The 19,863-nt window shown below is 47.3% G+C and overlaps 1 protein-coding gene across 4 annotated transcripts in view; it reads left to right on the top strand.

Annotated features, from left to right (window-relative positions):
- The window catches only part of hltf (helicase-like transcription factor), a 109,781-nt gene that overhangs the window by 30,174 nt on the left and 59,744 nt on the right, over positions 1-19,863 (top strand). For all 4 annotated transcript variants that reach the window (XM_070883682.1, XM_070883683.1, XM_070883679.1 and 1 more), the window contains exons 8-9: positions 3,719-3,814; positions 17,601-17,688. In XM_070883682.1, the coding sequence (XP_070739783.1) occupies positions 3,719-3,814; positions 17,601-17,688 (184 nt within the window). The remainder of the gene's footprint in view (positions 1-3,718; positions 3,815-17,600; positions 17,689-19,863) is intronic.

Below are 19,863 nucleotides of genomic sequence, written 5' to 3'. Positions count from 1 at the left end.
CCCAGCGGAGCTGGTCAAGTGTGGTCAGTGCTTCGATGCTGGGAATGTTGGCCTGAGCGAGAACACTGATGTTGGTGCATCTATCCTCCCAGTGGATTTGCAGGATCTTGCGGAGACAGCGCTGGTGGTACTTCTCCAGCGCTTTGAGATATCTGCTGGATATAGTCCACGTCTCTGAGCCATATAGGAGGGCAGGTATCACTCCTGCCCTGTAGACCATGAGCTTGGTGCTGGATTTGAGGTCCTGGTCTTCAACATGGGACTCGAGCCCCCAGCTACACCGAGAGCAGAGGGAAGGAGACGTTACATCAATAGACAGTATGGGGGAAAGATGAGAGTAAGGAAGAAGGTGCAATCTCTGTCTCGAAAGGGTGGGGAGAGGAGGAGTGACATTATGCTGGGTGGGAAGAGACAAAAGCTCTTGTTTGTCTCTGTCAAAAAGTGGTACTCTCTGGAATTGAGGACACTGCCAAGAGAGATACACATGTCGTCTTCCAAATAAATTGGAAGCACTTTATATGAACTGAATTCTCCAAACTAAAGGAACATAGGAGTATGCCATTCAACCCCTCGAGCCTGTTCCACCATTCAGTTAGATCATGGCCGATTTGTATCTCAACTCCATGTACATGCCCTGGTACCATATTCCTTCTGCCTAACAAAAATCTATTGACCTCAGTTTTGAGATTTTTCAGTTGACGCCCCACCCGCCCAGCCTCAACAGCTTTTAGAGGGAGGTTTCCAGATTTCCACTTCCTTTCGTGTGAAGAAGTGTTTCCTGACATCACCCCTGAACGGCCTGGCTCTAATTTTAAGGTTAATAACCCACCGCCTGACGTATGAGTGTTTTCTGTTTTTGACCCATTTTTTGCATCTGGATTTATATGTAGTATTTCTATTGCTCAGCCAATTCTGAGGACAGTAAACATCTTTCCCAACCAATGATTTCTGACTGGATTACTGGCTAAATGTGTCAAGTTTTTTTTAGTTGCAGTAAATACTGCCAGTTCTCACGTCAACCAGCATCACACAGTAGTTTTCAGCCTGTTCATGTTGCGTTAACTAGATGCACTTAGTTGAGTTCTTTTTGAATGGCTATCTTTACAGATTTTGCAGCCTTGAAACCCCGTGTGCTTTGTCACGGGAGATTGGCTAGAATATTAAATGGAAAATTAAACATAATCCTGAACCCTATTTTATGTTAAAACCGCAGAGAAGCAAGGAATGCACAGGAACTGCTAGATGAAAAAACTCCAAGGGCCACCTAGTTCGTCTACCATCCTGGTAGTTGCATGACACAACAATAATGGAGTTGTTTATGGAGATTTGAGGCGTCAAATGGTGGTACAGGTAGCAGATAAGGAGTCCAACACTGCCTTCAGTGTGCCAGTGTAGTCTTTGGTTGCCTGAGGAAGAGCGTTTTTGAAGACCAGGACCTCAAACCCGGCACCAAGCTCATGGTCTACAGAGCAGTAATGATACCCACCTTCCTATATGCTTCAGTGACATGAACTGTGTACAGTAGGCACCTTAAAGCATTGGAGAAGTACCACCAATGCTGCCTCCGCAAGTTCCTGCAGATCCATTGGCAGAATAGGCGCAGCAATTGTCAGTGTTCTCACTCGGGCCAACATCCCCAGCATCGAAGCACTGATCACACTCGATCAGCTCCGATGGGTGGGCCACATCGTCTGCATGCCCGATACGAGACTCCCAAAACGAGCGCTCTACTCAGAGCTCCAACACGGCAAGCAAGTCCCAGGTGGGCAGAGGAAAGGGTTCAAAGATGCCCTCAAAGCCTCCTTGAAAAAGTGCAACATCCCCACTGACACCTGGGAATCCCTGGCCCAAAACCGCTCAAAATGTAGGAGAAGCATCCGAGAGGGCGCTGAGCACCTTGAGTCTCTTCACCGGGAGCATGCAGAAATCAAGCGTAAACAGCGGAAGGAGATCATGACAACCCAAGCATCCCTCCAACCACCGTCTGCCCCACCTGTGACAGAGACTGTAGGTCCCACATTGGTCTCATCAGTCACCTGAGAATTCGTACTAGTGTGGAAGCAAGTCATCCTCGATTCCGAGGGACTGCCCAAGAAGATGATGATCGTTCAAGAAAGCAATTGTTTCAGTCTGTAGATGAAAAAAGATCAAAGGTCTGGGGGACCAACCCGAATATCCTGTGGGCTTTAACAGTGTGAGAGACCTGGCATTGATAATGCTACACAATGCAAACCTCGGCCTCCGAAGTTTTAATATTGGGCCCAAGTTCCGGCATCAGGTGAAAACGGCGCACCTCCGAGACTTGCGTGACCTGCCTGGGCTCGAAGGTGCGCCGGAATATTTTGCTGCAATTCCCCGGTCCTCCTGGACCGCGGCGTGGCATGGCGCAGCGCAGTCTTCCTGGGGCCGGAGCAAGCTGCAGGTGGGCGGGGCTAAGCCCCTGCGTGTCTGAAGACTGCCCGCTTCGTTGCACGTTGCAACGTGCGCGCCTGCGCAATGGCTCAGCAGGGTGTTTTTCCCCAGTCTGTTTCAGAATGGTGTGGGTACCGGGGAGGGATGGAGGAGCATGGAAAGGGGGCACTGGGGAGGTGATCGTCGGGGAGAAACATGGCAAGGGATGGAGGAGCGTGGGTTGGGGGGCACTCGAAATGACCGAAGGGCTGGAGGAGAGAGCAAGGGTGCCTCCGTCCAGCCTCCCCCAAACCCGCTCCCCACACGCACCCCCTGCCCCGCTCCCCACACGCACCCCCTGCCCCGCTCCCCCCACGCACCCCCTGCCCCGCTCCCCCCACGCACCCCCTGCCCCGCTCCCCACACGCACCACCTGCCCCGCTCTCCACACACACCCCCGCCCCGCTCCCCACACACGCCCCCTTCCCCGCTCCCCACACACACCCCTCACTGTCAGATACAGAGAGAGACACTGACAGAAACACCTTCTCTTCAATAAAGGTAAGACTTCTATTTTTTTTATTTTTTATTGATTGGTTGCTCATTACTTTGGTCTTGGTGCTTTAGGTGCAGGGTTCCTTTTATTTTTTATTTATTAATTGCTTATTACTTTTTTGTGCTTCGTAAATGTACTGCTTTGTTTTGTGCTTACTGCTTTAAATGTATTTTGCTGCTTTAATGTTGTTGTGAAGGTGTTTATGGAAAATCCTCTAACTTCCTTCCCCCCTGTTGTGATGTCGGTGTGTCCTTTGTGTTTAATGCTTCCCAGCACACCCGTCTCTGGCTGTGCCTGCACTAAACTTAACTCTAGGTAAGGTTTTTCAGAACTTACAAAAGTGGATACTTACTCCATCCTAAGTTAGTTTGTAGTAAGTTTTCACTGCCGAAACTTGCAAAACAGGCCTGAGTGGCTGGACACACCCCCTTTTGAAAAAAAAAATACCTTGCCTAAAGCCAACCTAAACTAACTCACTAGAACTGGAGCAAACTAATATCCGAGAATTGCAATTTCTGACATACTCCAAACTAAACTACTTGCTCCAAAAAACTAGGAGCAACTCCACCCGAAACTTGAGGCCCATTGCTTCTACCCCTACCAGTGAATGTACTATCAGGCTAGTTTCCTTTTATATGTTTTGAATTGAGGCAGAGTTTCACAATAGCATGATCGCTTCTTTTTGATTTGCATAATTGGGAGAATGTTCTTTCATTAAAAGCTTTATTTCATATTGTCTCAGTGTAAAATTACCATCTTGTGTTTTTCTAGGGAAAAACGCTGTCAACCATTGCAGTGATCCTCACGAACTTTCACCATGGAAAGCCGCTTCCCATTGAAAAATGTGCAGACGTGGTGGTGGAGGAGGTAGGAGTTAAAGCAGATGTCGTATCACTTGAGTCTTGTTCAAATTGTTTTACTTTAATGAGTGTTAGTGAAGAGAGCATGTTACTTTCTAAGTGAATAAATTGTGGCTGAGGCTATTAACTGCCAAGCAGATTTATTCATAGAATCTTAGAATGGGTACAGCACAAAAAGAGGCCATTCCGCCCATCGAGCCCGTGCCGTCTCTCTGCAAGTGTACTTCAGCCAGTCCCATTCCCCTGCCCTTTTTTTCCTTCAGGTACTTATCCAATTCCCATTTGAAAGCCACGATTGAGTCTTTCAGGCAGCATTCCAGATCCTAACCACTCGTAAAAAAGTTTTTCCTCCTGTCGCCTTTGGTTCTTCTGCCAATCATCTTAAATCTGTGTTCTCTGGTTCTCGACCTTCCTGCCAATGGGAACAGTTTCTCTCTATATACTCTGTCTAGCCACCTCATGATTTTGAACACCTCTATCAAATCTCCTCTCAACCTTCTCTCCTCTCTGGAGAACAACTCCAGCTTCTCCAGTCTATCCACATAACTGAAGCCCCTCATCCCTGGAATAATTCTCGTAAACCTTTCTTGCCCCCTCTCTAAGGCCTTCACATCCTTCCTAAAGTGCGGTGCCCCGAATTGGACACAGTACTCCAGTTGAGACCGAACCAGTGTTTTATACAGGTTCATCATAATATCCACGCTTTTATACTTCATCAATGCTGCCACCCCACCTCCTTTCTTTCCTTCCCTATCTTTCCTGAACACCTTATATCCAGGAATATCGAGTACATAATCCTGCCCTTTTTTGAGCCAGGTCCCTGTTATCGCCACAATATAAGAACTTAAGAAATAGGAACAGGAGTAGGCCATACGGCCCCTCGAGCCTGCTCCGCCATTCAATAAGATCATGGCTGATCCGATCATGGACTCAGCTCCACTTCCCTGCCCGCTCCCCATAACCCCTTATCACCTTATCGTTTAAGAAACTGTCTATTTCTGTCTTCAATTAATTCAATGTCCCAGCTTCCACAGCTCTCTGAGGCAGCGAATTCCACAGATTTACAACCCTCTGAGAGAAGAAATTTATCCTCATCTCTGTTTTAAATGGGCGGCCCCTTATTCTAAGATCATGCCCTCTAGTTCTAGTCTCTCCCATCAGTGGAAACATCCTCTCTGCATCCACATTGTCAAGCCCCCTCATAATATACGTTTCGATAAGATCACCCCTCATTCTTCTGAATTCCAATGAGTAGAGGCCCAACCTACTCAACCTTTCCTCATAAGTCAACCCCCTCATCCCCGAAATCAACCCAGTGAACCTTCTCTGAACTGCCTCGAAAGCAAGTATATCCTTTCATAAATATGGAAACCAAAACTGCACGCAGTATTCCATGTGTGGCCTCACCAATACCTTGTATAGCTGTAGCAAGACTTCCCTGCTTTGATACTCCATCCCCTTTGCAATAAAGACCAAGATTCCATTGGCCTTCCTGATCACTTGCTGTGCCTGCATACTATCCTTTTGTGTTTCATGCACAAGTACCCCCAGGTCCCGCTGTACTGCGGCACTTTTCAATCTTTCTCCGTTTAAATAATAACTTGCTCTTTGATTTTTTTTCTGCCCAAGTGCATGACCTCACACTTTCCGACATTATACTTCATCTGCCAAATTTTTGTCCACTCACTTAGCCTGTCTATGTCCTTTTGCAGATTTTTTGTGTCGTCCTCACACATTGCTTTTCCTCCCATCTTTGTATCATCAGCAAACTTGGCTACGTTACACTCAGTCCCTTTTTCCAAGTCGTTAATATAGATTGTAAATAGTTGGGGTCCCAGCTCTGATCCCTGTGGTACCCCATTAGTTACTGGTTGCCAACCAGAGAATGAACCATTTATCCCAACTCTCTGTTCTGTTAGTTAGCCAATACTCTATCCATGCTAATATATTGCCCCCAACCCCGTGAACTTTTATCTTGTGCAGTAAACTTTTATGTGGCACCTTGTCATCATATTCCCATGTGGCGCTTTATGCCTGTAGCTCACCAACCTTATTTACCACTCTTCGTGCATTCACACACGCACTGTAAACCTATCTTAGACATCCTTGTATTCTCTCTTGGTCTGACCCCACCTAATGCTGTATTATTTCTTACACTGGTGCTCTCTGTCTCTCCTTATTCTTTGTCCATCTTGTTTCTCCTTTCTAATGCTACATCCTGGGGTCCATCCCCCTGTCAAATTAGTTTGCACCTTCCCCAACAGCATTAACAATTCCCCCCACACCCCCGTTTCAAGGACATTGGTTCCGGCCCTGTTGTGGTGCAACCCGTCCGGCTTGTACAGGTCCCACCTCCCCCATAACCTGTCCCAATGTCCCAGGAATCTAAAGCCCTCCCTCTTGCACCATCTCTCCAGCCATGCATTTATCTGCTCTATCATCCTATTTCTATACTCACTATTATTAAGTAGTGAGTGGTAAGTGAACAGTGGGGATGGCACACTAGATTTTACAATAGCTATAAGCTTAACTATCTCCAAGTTAGTCGAAAATAACCAACTGTTATGCCTGTTGTGCCAACAGGGTAAACAGCAACCTGTGGAATTATTTCTGACTCTTAGAAACATAGAAAATAGATGCAGGAGTAGGCCATTCAGCCCTTCGAGCCTGCACCGTCATTCAATAAGATCATGGCTGATCATTTACCTCAGTACCCCTTTCCCTCTTTCTCTCCATACCCCTTGATCCCTTTAGCCATAAGGGCCATATCTAACTCCCTCTTGAATATATCCAATGAACTGGCATCAACAACTCTCTGCGGCAGGGAATTCCACAGGTTAACAAATCTCTGAGTCAAGAAGTTTCTCCTCATCTTAGTCTTAAATGGCCTACCCCTTATCCTAAGACTATGTCCCCTGGTTCTGGACTTCCCCAACATCGGGAACATTCTTCCTGCATCTAACCTGTCCAGTCCCGTCAGAATCTTATATGTTTCTATGAAATCCCCTCTCATCTTTCTAAACTCCAGTGAATAAAGGCCCAGTTGATCCAGTCTCTCCTCATATGACAGTCCAGCCATCCCTGGAATCAGTCTGGTGAACCTTCGCTGCACTCCCTCAATAGTAAGAACGTCCTTCCTCAGATTCGGAGACCAGAATGGAACACAATATTCCAGATGAGGCCTCACCAAGGCCCTGTACAACTGCAGTAAGACCTCCCTGCTCCTATACTCAAATTCCCTAACTATGAAGGCCAACATACCATTTGCCTTCTTCACCGCCTGCTGTACCTGCATAACAACTTTCAATGACTGATGGACCATGACACTTGGGTCTTGTTGCACCTCCCCTTTTCCTAATCTGCTGCCATTCACATAATATTCTGCCTTCGTGTTTTTGTCCCCCAAACCTCACATTTATCCACATTATACTGCATCTGCCATGCATTTTCCCACTCACCTAACCTGTCCAAGTCACCCTGCAGCCTCTTAGCGTCCTCCTCACAGCTCACACCGCCACCCAGTTTAGTGTCATCTGCAAACTTGGAGATATTACACTCAATTCCTTCATCTAAATTGTTAATGTATATTGTAAAGAGCTGGGGACCAGCACTGAGTCCTGCGGCCCTCCACTAGTCACTGCCTGCCATTCTGAATAGGACCCGTTTATCCCGACTCTCTGCTTCCTGTCTGCCAACCAGTTCTCTATCCACGTCAGTACATTACCCCAATACCATGTGCTTTGATTTTGCACACCAATCTCTTGTGCGGGACCTTGTCAAAAGCCTTTTGAAAGTCCAAATACACTATATCCACTGGTTCTCCCTTGTCCACTCTGCTAGTTACATCCTCAAAAAATTCCAGAAGATTCGTCAAGCATGATTTCCCTTTCATAAATCCATGCTGACTTGGACCGATCCTGTCACTGCTTTCCAAATGCGCTGCTATTTCATCCTTAATGATTGATTCCAACATTTTCCCCACTACTGATGTCAGACTAACCGGTCCATAATTACCTGTTTTCTCGCTCTATCCTTTTTTTTTTAAAGTGGTGTTACATTAGCAACCCTCCAGTCCATAGGAACTGATCCAGAGTCAGTAGATTGTTGGAGAATGATCACCAATGCATCCACTATTTCTATGGCCAGTTCCTTAAGTACTCTGGGATGCAGACTATCAGGCCCCAGGGATTTATCGGCCTTCAATCCCATCAATTTTCCGAACACAATTTCCCGCCTAATAAGGATATCCTTCAGTTGCTCCTTCTCACTAGACACACTAACCCCTCGTACATTCGGAAGGTTATTTGTCTCTTCCTTCGTGAAGACAGAACAGAAATATTTGTTCAATTGGTCTGCCATTTCTTTGTTCCCCATTATAAATTCACCTGAATCTGACTGTACTAACCTTTTCCTCTCTCTATCCTTCCTAAATGCTGAATACCCCTGGATGTTGAGTTCCCAGCCATGTCTCCGTGATGCCAATTACATCATACCCGTTAACTGCTCTCTGCGCAGTTAATTTGTCCACCTTATTCTGAATACTCCTTGCATTGAGGCACAGAGTCTTCAGGCTTGTCTTTTTAACATACTTTGCCCCTTTAGAATTTTGTTGTAATGTGGCCCTTTTTGTTTTTTGCCTTGGGTTTCTCTGCCCTCCACTTTTACTATTCTCCTTTCTATCTTTTGCTTCTGCCTCCATTTTATTTCCATCCGTCTCCCTGCATAGGTTCCCATTCCCCTGCCATGTTAGTTTAACACCTCCCCAACAGCACTGGCGAACACTCTCCCAGGACATTGGTTCCGGTCCTGCCCGGGTGCAGACCGTTCGGTTTGTACTGGTCCCACCTCCATCAGAACCAGTTCCAATGTCCCAGAATTTTGAATCCTTCCCTTGTGCACCACTCCTCAAGCCACGTATTTATCTGAGCTATCCTGCGATTCCTACTCTGACTAGCATGTGACACTGGTAGCAATCCTGAGATTACTACTTTTGCGGTCCTACTTTTTAATTTAGCTCCTAGCTCCCTAAATTCGTCTCGTAGAACCTCATCCCATTTTTTACCTATATCGTTGGTACCTACATGCACCACGACAACTGGCTGTTCACCCTCCCTTTTCAGAATGTCCTGCACCCGCTCCAAGACATCCTTGATCCTTGCACCAGGGAGGCAACATACCATCCTGGAGTCTCGGTTTCGGCCGCAGAAGTCCCCTTACAATTGAATCCCCTATCACTATAGTTCTCCCACTCTTTTTTTTTTTTCCTGCTCTCCTGTGCTGCAGAGCCACCCACAGTGCCATGAACTTGGTTGCTGCTGCTCCCCCCTGATGAGTCATCCCCCTCAACAGTACCCAAAGCGGTGTATCTGTTTTGCAGGGACCCCTGCACTACCTTCCTTGCACTGCTCATCCTATTGGTCACCCATCCCCTATCTGGCTGTGTACCTTTAACCTGCGGTAAGACCAACTCGCTAAACGTGTCATTCACATCATTCTCAGCATCGTGGATGTTCCAGAGTGAATCCACCCACAGCTCCAGTGCCGCAATGCGGTCCGTCAGGAGCTGGAGGCGGATACACTTCCCGCACATGTAGTCGTCAGGGACACTGGAAGCGTCCCTGACTTCCCACATAGTACAGGAGGAGCATAACACGTGTCCGAACTCTCCTGCCATGACTTAACCCCGAGATAAACTTAATTTGGCAACAACAACGCTAAAAGGTTACTTACTAATAAAGAAAAGAAAAAGAAAAGCTACTTACTGTTGTGTATCTGTAAAGCATGCACTCCCATGATCTGCCATCAGGGAGCTCATCCCCTGAAGTCCCAAGGGATCCCAGCATCCCTTGGGAGCACTGTATATAAGCCAGCCCCTAAGGCCTGTTACTCACTCTGGAGTGTCTTATTAAAGACTGAGGTCACTGTTACTTTAACCTCCCTGTGTGCAGCCTCATCTGTGTTAGGAGCACAATAACTGGCGATGAGAATACGAATCCAATGCCAAGATGCAGCAAACTGTGGGCATCCTGGAGAAGTTCTCGGAGGGTGAGGACTGGGCAGCCTATGTCGAATGGCTAGACCAGTACTTTGTAGCCAACGAGCTGGATGGAGAAGGAAGCGCTGCAAAAAGGAGAGCAGTCCTCCTCACAGTCTGCAGGGCACCGACCTACCATCTCATGAAGAATCTTCTCGCTCCGGTGAAACCCACAGATAAGTCGTATGAGGAGCTGTGTACACTGGTTTGGGAGCATCTTAACCCGAGGGAGAGCGTGCTGATGGCGAGGTATCGGTTCTACACGTGCCAGCGATCTGAAGGTCAGGAAGTGGCGAGCTATGTCGCCGAGCTAAGGTGACTTGCAGGACAATGTGAGTTTGATGGCTACCTGGAGCAAATGCTCAGAGACTTTTTTGTACTGGGCAATGGCCAGGAGACCATCCTACAAAAACTTTAGACTGTAGAGACACCGACCCTCAGCAAGGCCATTGCGATATCACAGACGTTTATGTCCACCAGTGATAACACCAAACAAATCTCTCAGCACATAAGTGCTAGCAATGTTCATAAATTAACTGGAACTGTATTTGCTAGCAGAAATGTACAGGGCAGAAACCACAAGTCTGCAACTGCCAGCAGGCCTCAGGTGACCCAGATGACTGAGTCCCCAACAAAGGATGAATGCAAGGCAGTTCACACCTTGTTGGCGTTGTGGAGGCTTCCATTCAGCCAATTCATGGCGCTTCAAAGGGTATGTATGCAAGAGCTGTGGAACAATGGGACACCTCCAATGAGCTGCAAGCTCTGCTAAACCTGCTAACCACCACGTGGCAGAGGAAGATCGGTCCATGGTGGATCAAAGCAATTTCGAGCCTCAGAGAGAGGAGGCAGATGCTGAAGTACACGGGGTGCACACATTTTCGACAAAATGTCCGCCTATAATGGTAAACGTAAAATTGAATGGCTTACCCGTAGCCATGGAACTGGACACTGGCGCTAGCCAATCCATCATGAGTAAAAAGATGTTTGAGAGACTGTGGTGCAACAAGGCACTCAGACCAGCCCTGAGCCCCATCCATACGAACGTACACCAAAGAGCTTATCACTGTCCTGGGCAGCGCCATGGTCAAGGTCACCTACGAGGGCACGGTGCATGAACTGCCACTCTGGATTGTCCCGGGCGATGGCCCCACACTGCTTGGAAGGAGCTGGCTGGGTAAAATCTGCTGGAACTGGGATGACATCCGAACGCTATCACATGTCGATGAGGCCTCATGTACCCAGGTTCTTAACAGATTTCCTTCCTTTTTGAGCCAGGAATTGGAAACTTTTCGGGGGCGAAGGTGCGGATCCACTTGGTCCCAGAGGCACGACCCATTCACCACAAGACGCGAGCATGATGAGGGAGAGAGTGGAAATCAAGCTGGACAGGCTGCAACACGAGGGCATCATCTCCCCAGTGGAATTCAGCAAGTGGGCCAGCCCGATTGTTCCAGTACTCAAAAGCGATGGCACGGTTAGGATTTACGGCGATTATAAAGTAACTATTAATCATTTCTCGCTACAGGACCAATACCCGCTACCAAAGGCAGACGACCTGTTTGCGATGCTGGCAGGAGGCAAGACGTTCACCAAGCTCCACCTGACTTCGGCCTACATGACGCAGGAGCTGGAGGAGTCTTCGAAGGGCCTCACCTGCATTAACACGCACAAGGGACTGTTCATCTACAACAGATGCCCGTTTGGAATTTGGTCGGCTGCAGCGATCTTCCAGAGAAACATGGAGAGCCGACTCAAGTCGGTACCACACACGGTGGTCTTTCAGGACGACATGGTGGGCACAGGTCAGGACACTGCCGAGCACCTACAAAACCTGGAGGAGGTCCTCCAGCGACTTGATCGCGTAGGGCTCCGGCTGAAGAGGTCGAAATGCGTCTTCAATGGCAACAGAAATGGAGTTTTTGGGGAGAAAAATCGCGGCGGACGGCATTCGGCCCACAGAGGCCAAGACAGAGGCTATCAGGAACGCGCCCAGGCCACAGAACGTCACGGAGCTGCGGTCGTTCCTGGGATTCCTCAACTATAATGCTAACTTCCTACCGGGGTTAAGCACCCTTTTAGAACCCCTACATGTGTTGTTGAGCAAAGGTGAGAACTGGGTATAGGGAAAAAAACAAGTAATTGCTTTTGAGAAAGCCAGAAACATTTTATGCTCCAACAAGCTGCTTGTATTGTATAACCCGTGCAAAAGACTTGTGCTAGCATGTGACGCGTCGTCTTACGGAGTCGGCTGTGTATTACAACAAGCTAACGTTGCGGGGAAGTTGCAACCTGTCGCCTATGCTTCCAGGAGCTTGTCTAAGGCCAAGACGGCCCACAGCATGATTGAGAAAGAGGCATTAGCGTGTGTATTGTGGGCAAAGAAAATGCATCAGTACCTGTTTGGCCTCAAATTTGAACTGGAAACCGATCACAAGCTCCTCGCGTCCCTGTTCGCTGAAAATAAAGGAGATAAATACGAATGCCTCAGCCCGCATACAAAGGTGGGCACTCGCGCTATCGGCATATAACTATACCATCCGCCACAGGTCAGACACCGAGAACTGAACGGATGCTCTCAGTTGGCTCCCATTCACCACGGGGGTGGAAATGGCGCAGCCTGCAAACTTGTTGATGGTGGCGCAGCCCGCAGACTTCTTGATGGTCATGGAAGCGTTTGAAAATGATAAATCACCTGTCACGGCCCGCCAGATTAGGACTTGGACCAGCCAAGATCCTCTGCTGTCCCGAGTTTAAAAAAAACTGTGTCCTGCATGGGAGCTGGGCCAGCATCCCCGTTGAAATGCAAGAGCCAATCAAGCCGTTCCAGCGGCGAAATGATGAGCTGTCCATTCAGGCAAGACTGTCTGTTGTGGGGTAACTGCGTAGTGTTACCCAAAAAGGGCAGGGAGACGTTCATCTCGGATCTCCACAGCACACACCCGGGTATAGTAATAATAAAAACGTTAGCCAGATCCCATGTGTGGTGGCCCGGTATTGACTCTGACTTAGAGTCCTGTGTACGGCAATGGAACGTGTGTGCTCAGTTGAGCAACCCGCCCAGAGAGGCACCACTAAGTTTATGGTCCTGGCCCTCCAGACCATGGTCGACGATCCATGTCGACTATAGAAACATAGAAAATAGGTGCAGGAGTAGGCCATTCGACCCTTCGAGCCTGCACCGCCATTCAATGAGTTCATGGCTAAACATGCAACTTCAGTACCCCATTCCTGCTTTCTCGCCATACCCCTTGATCCCGCTAGTAGTAAGGACTACATCTAACTCCTTTTCGAATATATTTAGTGAATTGGCCTCAACAACTTTCTGTGGTAGAGAATTCCACAGGTTCACCACTCTCTGGGTGAAGAAGTTTCTCCTCATCTCGATCCTAAATGGCTTACCCCTTATCCTTAGACTGTGACCCCTGGTTCTGGACTTCCCCAACATTAATAAGGACATAAGAATTAGGAACAGGAGTAGGCCATCTAGCCCCTCGAGTCTGCCCTGCTACTCAACAAGATCACAGCTGATCTGGCCGTGGACTCAGCTCCACTTACCCGCCCGCTCCCCATAACCCTTAATTCCCTTATTGGTTAAAAATCTATCTATCTGTGATTTGAATACATTCAATGAGCTAGCCTCAACTGCTTCCTTGGGCAGAGAATGCCACAGATTCACAACCCTCTGGGAGAAGAAATTCCTTCTCAACTCGGTTTTAAATTGGCTCCCCCCGTATTTTGAGGCTGTGCCCCCTAGTTCTAGTCTCCCCGACCAGTGGAAACAACCTCTCTGCCTCTATCCTGTCTATCCCCTTCATTATTTTAAATGTTTCTATAAGATCACCCCTCATCCTCCTGAACTCCAACGAGTAAAGACCCAGTCTACTCAATCTATCATCATAAGGTAACCCCCTCATCTCCGGAATCAGCCGAGTGAATCGCCTCTGTACCCCTTCCAAGGCTAGTATATCCTTCCTTAAGTAAGGTGACCAAAACTGCATGCAGTACTCCAGGTGCGGCCTCACCAATACCCTGTACAGTTGCAGCAGGACCTCCCTGCTTTTGTACTCCATCCCTCTCGCAATGAAGGCCAACATTCCATTCGCCTTCCTGATTACCTGCTGCACCTGCAAACTAACTTTTTGGGATTCATGCACAAGGACCCCCAGGTCCCTCTGCACTGCAGCATGTTGTAATTTCTCCCCATTCAAATAATATTCCCTTTTACTGTTTTTTTTTCCCAAGGTGGATGACCTCACATTTTCCGACATTGTATTCCATCTGCCAAACCTTAGCCCATTCACTTAACCTATCTAAATCTCTTTGCAGCCTCTCAGTGTCCTCTACACAACCCGCTTTCTCGCTAATCTTTGTGTCATCTGCAAATTTTGTTACACTACACTCTGTCCCCTCTTCCAGGTCATCTATGAATATTGTAAACAGTTGTGGTCCCAGCACCGATCCCTGTGGCACACCACTAACCACCGATTAGGACCACTAACCCGAAAAGGACCCATTTATCCCGACACTCTGCTTACTATGTGGGCCCGTTTCTCGGTAAAATGTTCCTGGCGGTGGTGGATGCTTTTTCAAAATGGATTGAATGTGAAATAATGTCGGGAAGCACCGCCACCGCCACCATTGAAAGCCTGAGGGGCATGATTGGCACCCACGGCCTGCCTGACATACTGGTCAGTGACAACGGGCCATGTTTCACCAGTGCCGAATTTAAAGAATTCATAACCCACAATGGGATCAAACATGTCACCTCGGCCCCATTTAAACCAGCCTGGGCAGACAGAGCGGGCAGTACAAACCATCAAACAGAGCCTTAAATGAGTCACAGAAGGCTCACTCCAAACCCACCTGTGCCGAGTACTGCTCAGCTACCGCACGAGACCCCACTCGCTCACAGGGGTGCCCCCGGCTGAGCTACTCATGAAAAGGACACTTAACACCAGACTCTTGCTGGTTCACCCCAACCTGCATGATCAGGTAGAGAGCAGGCGGCAGCAACAAAATGTAAATGATGGTTGTGCCACTGTGTCACAGGAAATTGATCTGAATGACCCTGTGTATGTGCTCAACTATGGACATGGTCCCAAGTGGATCGCGGACACGGTGATAGCTAAGGAAGGGAATAGGGTGTTTGTAGTCAAACTAGACAATGGACACATTTGCAGAAAGCACCTGGACCAAACGAGGCTGCGGTTCACAGACTGCCCTGAACAACCCACAGCAGACACCACCTTTTTCGAGCCCAGAACACACCCAAAGGATCAACGACACCACCCCGGACCAGGAAATCGAACTCATCACGCCCAACAGCCCAGCAAGGCCAGGCTCACCTAGCACCCCTGCAGGGCCAACAACACACCAGCCCAGCGAGGGCACAGCCAACACACCAGAACAGACATTTGTACCGAGGCGGTCCACCAGGGAAAGAAAGGCTCCCGACCGCCTCACCTTGTGAATAGTTTTCACTTTGACTTTGGCGGGAGAGTCATGTTGTGTAACTATAAAGCATGCACTCCCATGTTCCGCCACCAGAGAGCTCATCCCCTGAAGTCCCAAGGGATCCCAGCATCCCTTTTTTTGCGAGCTGTATAGCCGGCCCCTAAGGCCTGTTCCTCACTCTGGAGCATCTTATTAAAGACTGAGGTCACTGTTACTTTAACCTCCCTGTGTGCAGCCTCATCTGTGTTCGGAACACAATACTTAATAATCACCAGCTAATCATTTACCCCCTTGGCTGTGACGCCACCATTCGATTTTTTTCTACTTCTTTTTGCCTTCTCTCCCTGCTGCAGCTGCACCAGCTGGCCTCTCCGACTCACCATGCTCGTCCCCGAACTGCTGGGCCTTTTATAGGCCGCTGCCGCTCCGACTCCCACCTCTTGCCCATTTGTCTGTCTCTGGCATCAGGATGACTATTCAATTTTACAAGACAGACTGAAACTAGTTTTGAAAATCTGATTGGGATTTAGCAAATTTATACGTGTGTCTTAAGCTCAAAGTGCTACCGATCAAACATACAAACCAAACCCACCCCACAAGAGAGTTTATTTAAAATGATTAGCTTGACCACTTGTTCTAATACCGAGCTCTGACAGTATATCTGGTTATGTATCAAAGGAAGCTTGGAGCATTTTCTGTGGGGTGAAGCTGGTTTTTAATGCCAAATATACCATGACTGAAATAAGGAAACCAGTACCAGTACCTGATGAAATGCAACATCCCCAGCGACCCCTGTGCGTCCCTGGCCATAGACCTAAGTGGAGGAAGTGCATCCGGGAGGGCGCTGAGCACCTCGAGTCTCATCGCCGAGAGCATGTAGAAATCAAGCGCAGGCAGCGGAAGGAGCGTGCGGCAAACCAGTCCCACCTTCCCTTACCCTCAACGACTATCTGTCCCACCTGTGACAGGGTCTGTGGCTCTCGTATTGGACTGTTCAGCCACCTAAGGACTCATTTTCGGAGTGGAAGCAAGTCTTCCTTGATTCCGGGGGACTGCCGACGATGATGATGCCAGGGAACAAAAGTAATTCATTTTTGGCACAGGTTTCTGTAAATAGGATTATTCTCAAGTAATTTTTTCAAAAAAATGTTTTTAAAACCAGCTTAGCTTATTACTGGTTTCCATTTTTTTTTCAATTAATACCTTTTTTGGTTAAGCTTTGTGCTCCTGAACATTAGGGATATTTGTGCTGGGAAATAGAATATTTAATCTTGAATAAGCAGTGCTTGTATCAGACAAGGTTCAGATAACCCATTGCTCTCGATAACCGCCGTCAGCTTTAACATCTGAAGACCCCTCCCTATTGCACCAGTGTTATTTCTTGTATGGATTATCCTTGAGATCTTTTTTCTGCCCCCAAGTGTTTTCATAAAAATGTTGACTCTTCCTAACCATATTATGTTTTTCTCAGTGCCTTGATACCTGTTCCTTAATAATGGGCCCCAGATGGATGTGTGACCTGTTTCCAGGCCTCGAACAGGACCTGAGGACATAATTCATGTTACACTATTCATTTTACATAAAAAATAGGAGCAGTTGTAGGCCATTCGGCCCTTCGAGTCTACACTACCATTCAATATGATCATGGCTGATCCTCTATCTCAACACCATATTCCTGCTTTTTCCCCATACCTTGATGCCTTTTGTTTCTAGAGATCTGTCTATCTCCCTTCACCTTTACCTCACTGAATAGAGGTGACTAGACTCATCTCAGCAATTCTGTCACCCTACACGGGCTAATTTTCCATGAAATTCCTCTCTGGAATTAGGAACTCCATATAATGAGCATAAAAGTTGCATTGACGTTTTCTCCTCTGATAGTACCCTAGCGCGCAGTAATAGATGTGTTTATCCTGATATCACTAAACATGCACGTGTGAAGCAAAGTTTAAGGGTATATTTACACCACAATTGTAGTGTCAGTGTGAACGCTTCAGTTTGCACTGATTCCGCCCTTGTACTGTAAACACAGCCTCAATCCCGTGTCAGAGCCTAATCTGACAATGAATGCAGCGGAGTGAGAGTCCCGGGGAGGTGGGAGTCGGTTTGGGCCTTAACTACACTACACAAGTTTAAAGTTAGTTCAAAGCTGAAAGCTTTAAGTTTGTAGTGTAAATGCACCCTAAAACTGCGGTTCTGTAAAACTTTTAGCTACACTTTATTGAATTTGAGTGGCATATAAACCTTGATGACACAGGGATGGTCAAATACTAAATATCTGCTTTCTGTCCTCTAAATGTAGGAATCGTCTGACTTTACTGATGCGATGGGGAAAGCTTATGCACAAAGAGCTAGCAAGGACCTGTGCAACACTCCCAAAATACAAACTGGTAAATGCATTGTCTTTTTAATGTTGTAAATGAAGGTTAAAAAAACATTTATTAAATATAGTCTATCTTTGACATTTTCTACTCCGATCGTACCCTTGTGCACAGTAATAGATATGCAGGTATGCTTCCTGTTCACAAAAACCTTAGTTCTTGTAACTTTTTTTTTGGACATGCTTTTCTTTGAGAATTGCTACTTTTCAGTATTGCTTTGACAGCTGTCACTAATTCCAGGCTCTGGCGACTAGGACATTCTTGCTCTTGAGGGAGTGCAGCGAAGGTTCACCAGACTGATTCCAGGGATGGCAGGACTGACATATAAAGAAAGATTGGATCGACTAGGCCTGTATTCACTGGAATTTAGAAGAATGAGAGGGAATCTCATAGAAACATAGAAAATTCTGACGGGATTGGACAGGTTAGATGCAGGAAGAATGTTCCCGATGTTGGGGAAGTCCAGAACCAGGGGTCACAGTCTAAGGATAAGGGGTAAGCCATTTAGGACCGAGATGAGAAACTTCTTCACTCAGAGTTGTGAGCATGTGGAATTCTCTACCACAGAAAGTTGTTGAGGCCAGTTCGTTCGATATATTCAAAAGGGAGTTAGATGTGGCCCTTGCAGCTAAAGGAATTAAGGGGTATGGAGAGAAGCAGGAAAGGGGTACTGAAGTTGAATGATCAGCCATGATCTTATTGAATGGCGGTGCAGGCTCGAAGGGCCGAATGGCCTACTCCTGCACCTATTTTCTATGTGCCTCTTTTTGGAAGAGTTTTTCACCTCTGTTGCCATCTAGTATATATATATATATTTTTTTTTAAATCTTTTATATTCAGCAACTACCATGACAATTTACCAAATTTTAAAAATAACTGTCGTTCTGTTTCATGGCTGGGGGATATGATTTCAAATTCAGCAGCAATCTTTCTCTCTTTCCCCCCCCCCCCCCCCCCCCCCATCCCCTGCCAAGTGGCCATTCTTTAATGTGCGGGCATAGACGGTGGGTGTCAAAGGTTGCTCAGTCACGCAGTGGGACATTGGGCCTGGCCCGCCATTGTGTTCAACGGGTCAACTCTTATCTTTTTAATTTATCCCCACATCACTTAATACCCTCACTTCCCAACTGAAATATATTGCTCCCTTTTAAACAGCCTTGACTTTTTACATCTCTTGTTTTCTGGGGCAGTGTGTTCTACATATTTATGACTCTTTTGTGTGATGTTTTCCCTGGATTTGCTTTAGCTCAAATTGTAAGATCAATCCTCTTGTTCGGGATTTCCCGTTTAGTAGAGGAAATAGTTATCCTCGATCCACCTTGTTAGTTTCCTTTGCTTCATTCGGTTAAGATCACTCCTTAATCTCCTCACCTCTGCTGATTATAACCCAAGTTTACCCAATCTCGTCATAGGTGTCTGCATGGTGAGTTTCGCTGGAATTTCTACCAGGCCAGTAAACCCTCCTAGAGGAGGGTGCCTAAAACTGAACACCGTCTTCCAAGTGAGGTCTGAGCAGCGCTCTGTATAATCGCAGTTAGTCGTTCGTCTACAGTGTGAAGGGCTTCTTAATTCTGTCCTCGACTAACAATGTTAACTTTGCCTTGGGAGTGACTGGATAGCAGTCAGGAGCAGGATCTATCAATAGTACTTTCACCCACCCTTTCCTGAGCCAGGGACACTGACACCAATTGTCGTGTAGTACTGCTGTCGAAGCTAAGTCTAGATAACTGAGCACAGACTGGAGATTGAGTCTGATCCCTTCCTGTTCTGTGCTGCAGCAGACAGTGCGTTTACCAGTTGCGCCATTAGGGAAGGGGGAAGGTGAGGAATCGACCATATTTATTTCCTGCCCGTCTCCCATGCGGTGGGGGATCCTGGGACTTCATTCTGTGAATTACCATGGCAGTAAGACTGTGAAAAGGAGCTGAGAGGAGTAGAGAAACTGAATGATACTGGAGCTCCAGTCTGTTGCACCACCAGACTGCAAAAGTCTTCTCTTTGCTGGGTGTGAGGGTCCTGTATAAACGTCGAAACATAGAAAATAGGTGCAGGAGTAGGCCATTCGGCCCTTCGAGCCTGCACTACCATTCAATATGATTATGGCTGATCATGCAACTTCAGTACCCCTTTCCTGCTTTCTCTCCATACTCCTTGATCCCTTTAGCCGTAAGGGCCACATCTAAC

This window comes from Pristiophorus japonicus, chromosome 6 (assembly GCF_044704955.1).
Source record: "Pristiophorus japonicus isolate sPriJap1 chromosome 6, sPriJap1.hap1, whole genome shotgun sequence".
Lineage (NCBI taxonomy): Eukaryota > Metazoa > Chordata > Chondrichthyes > Pristiophoridae > Pristiophorus > Pristiophorus japonicus.
Note: the sequence above shows the minus strand (reverse complement) of the source record. Positions and strands in the feature narration are given on the sequence as shown.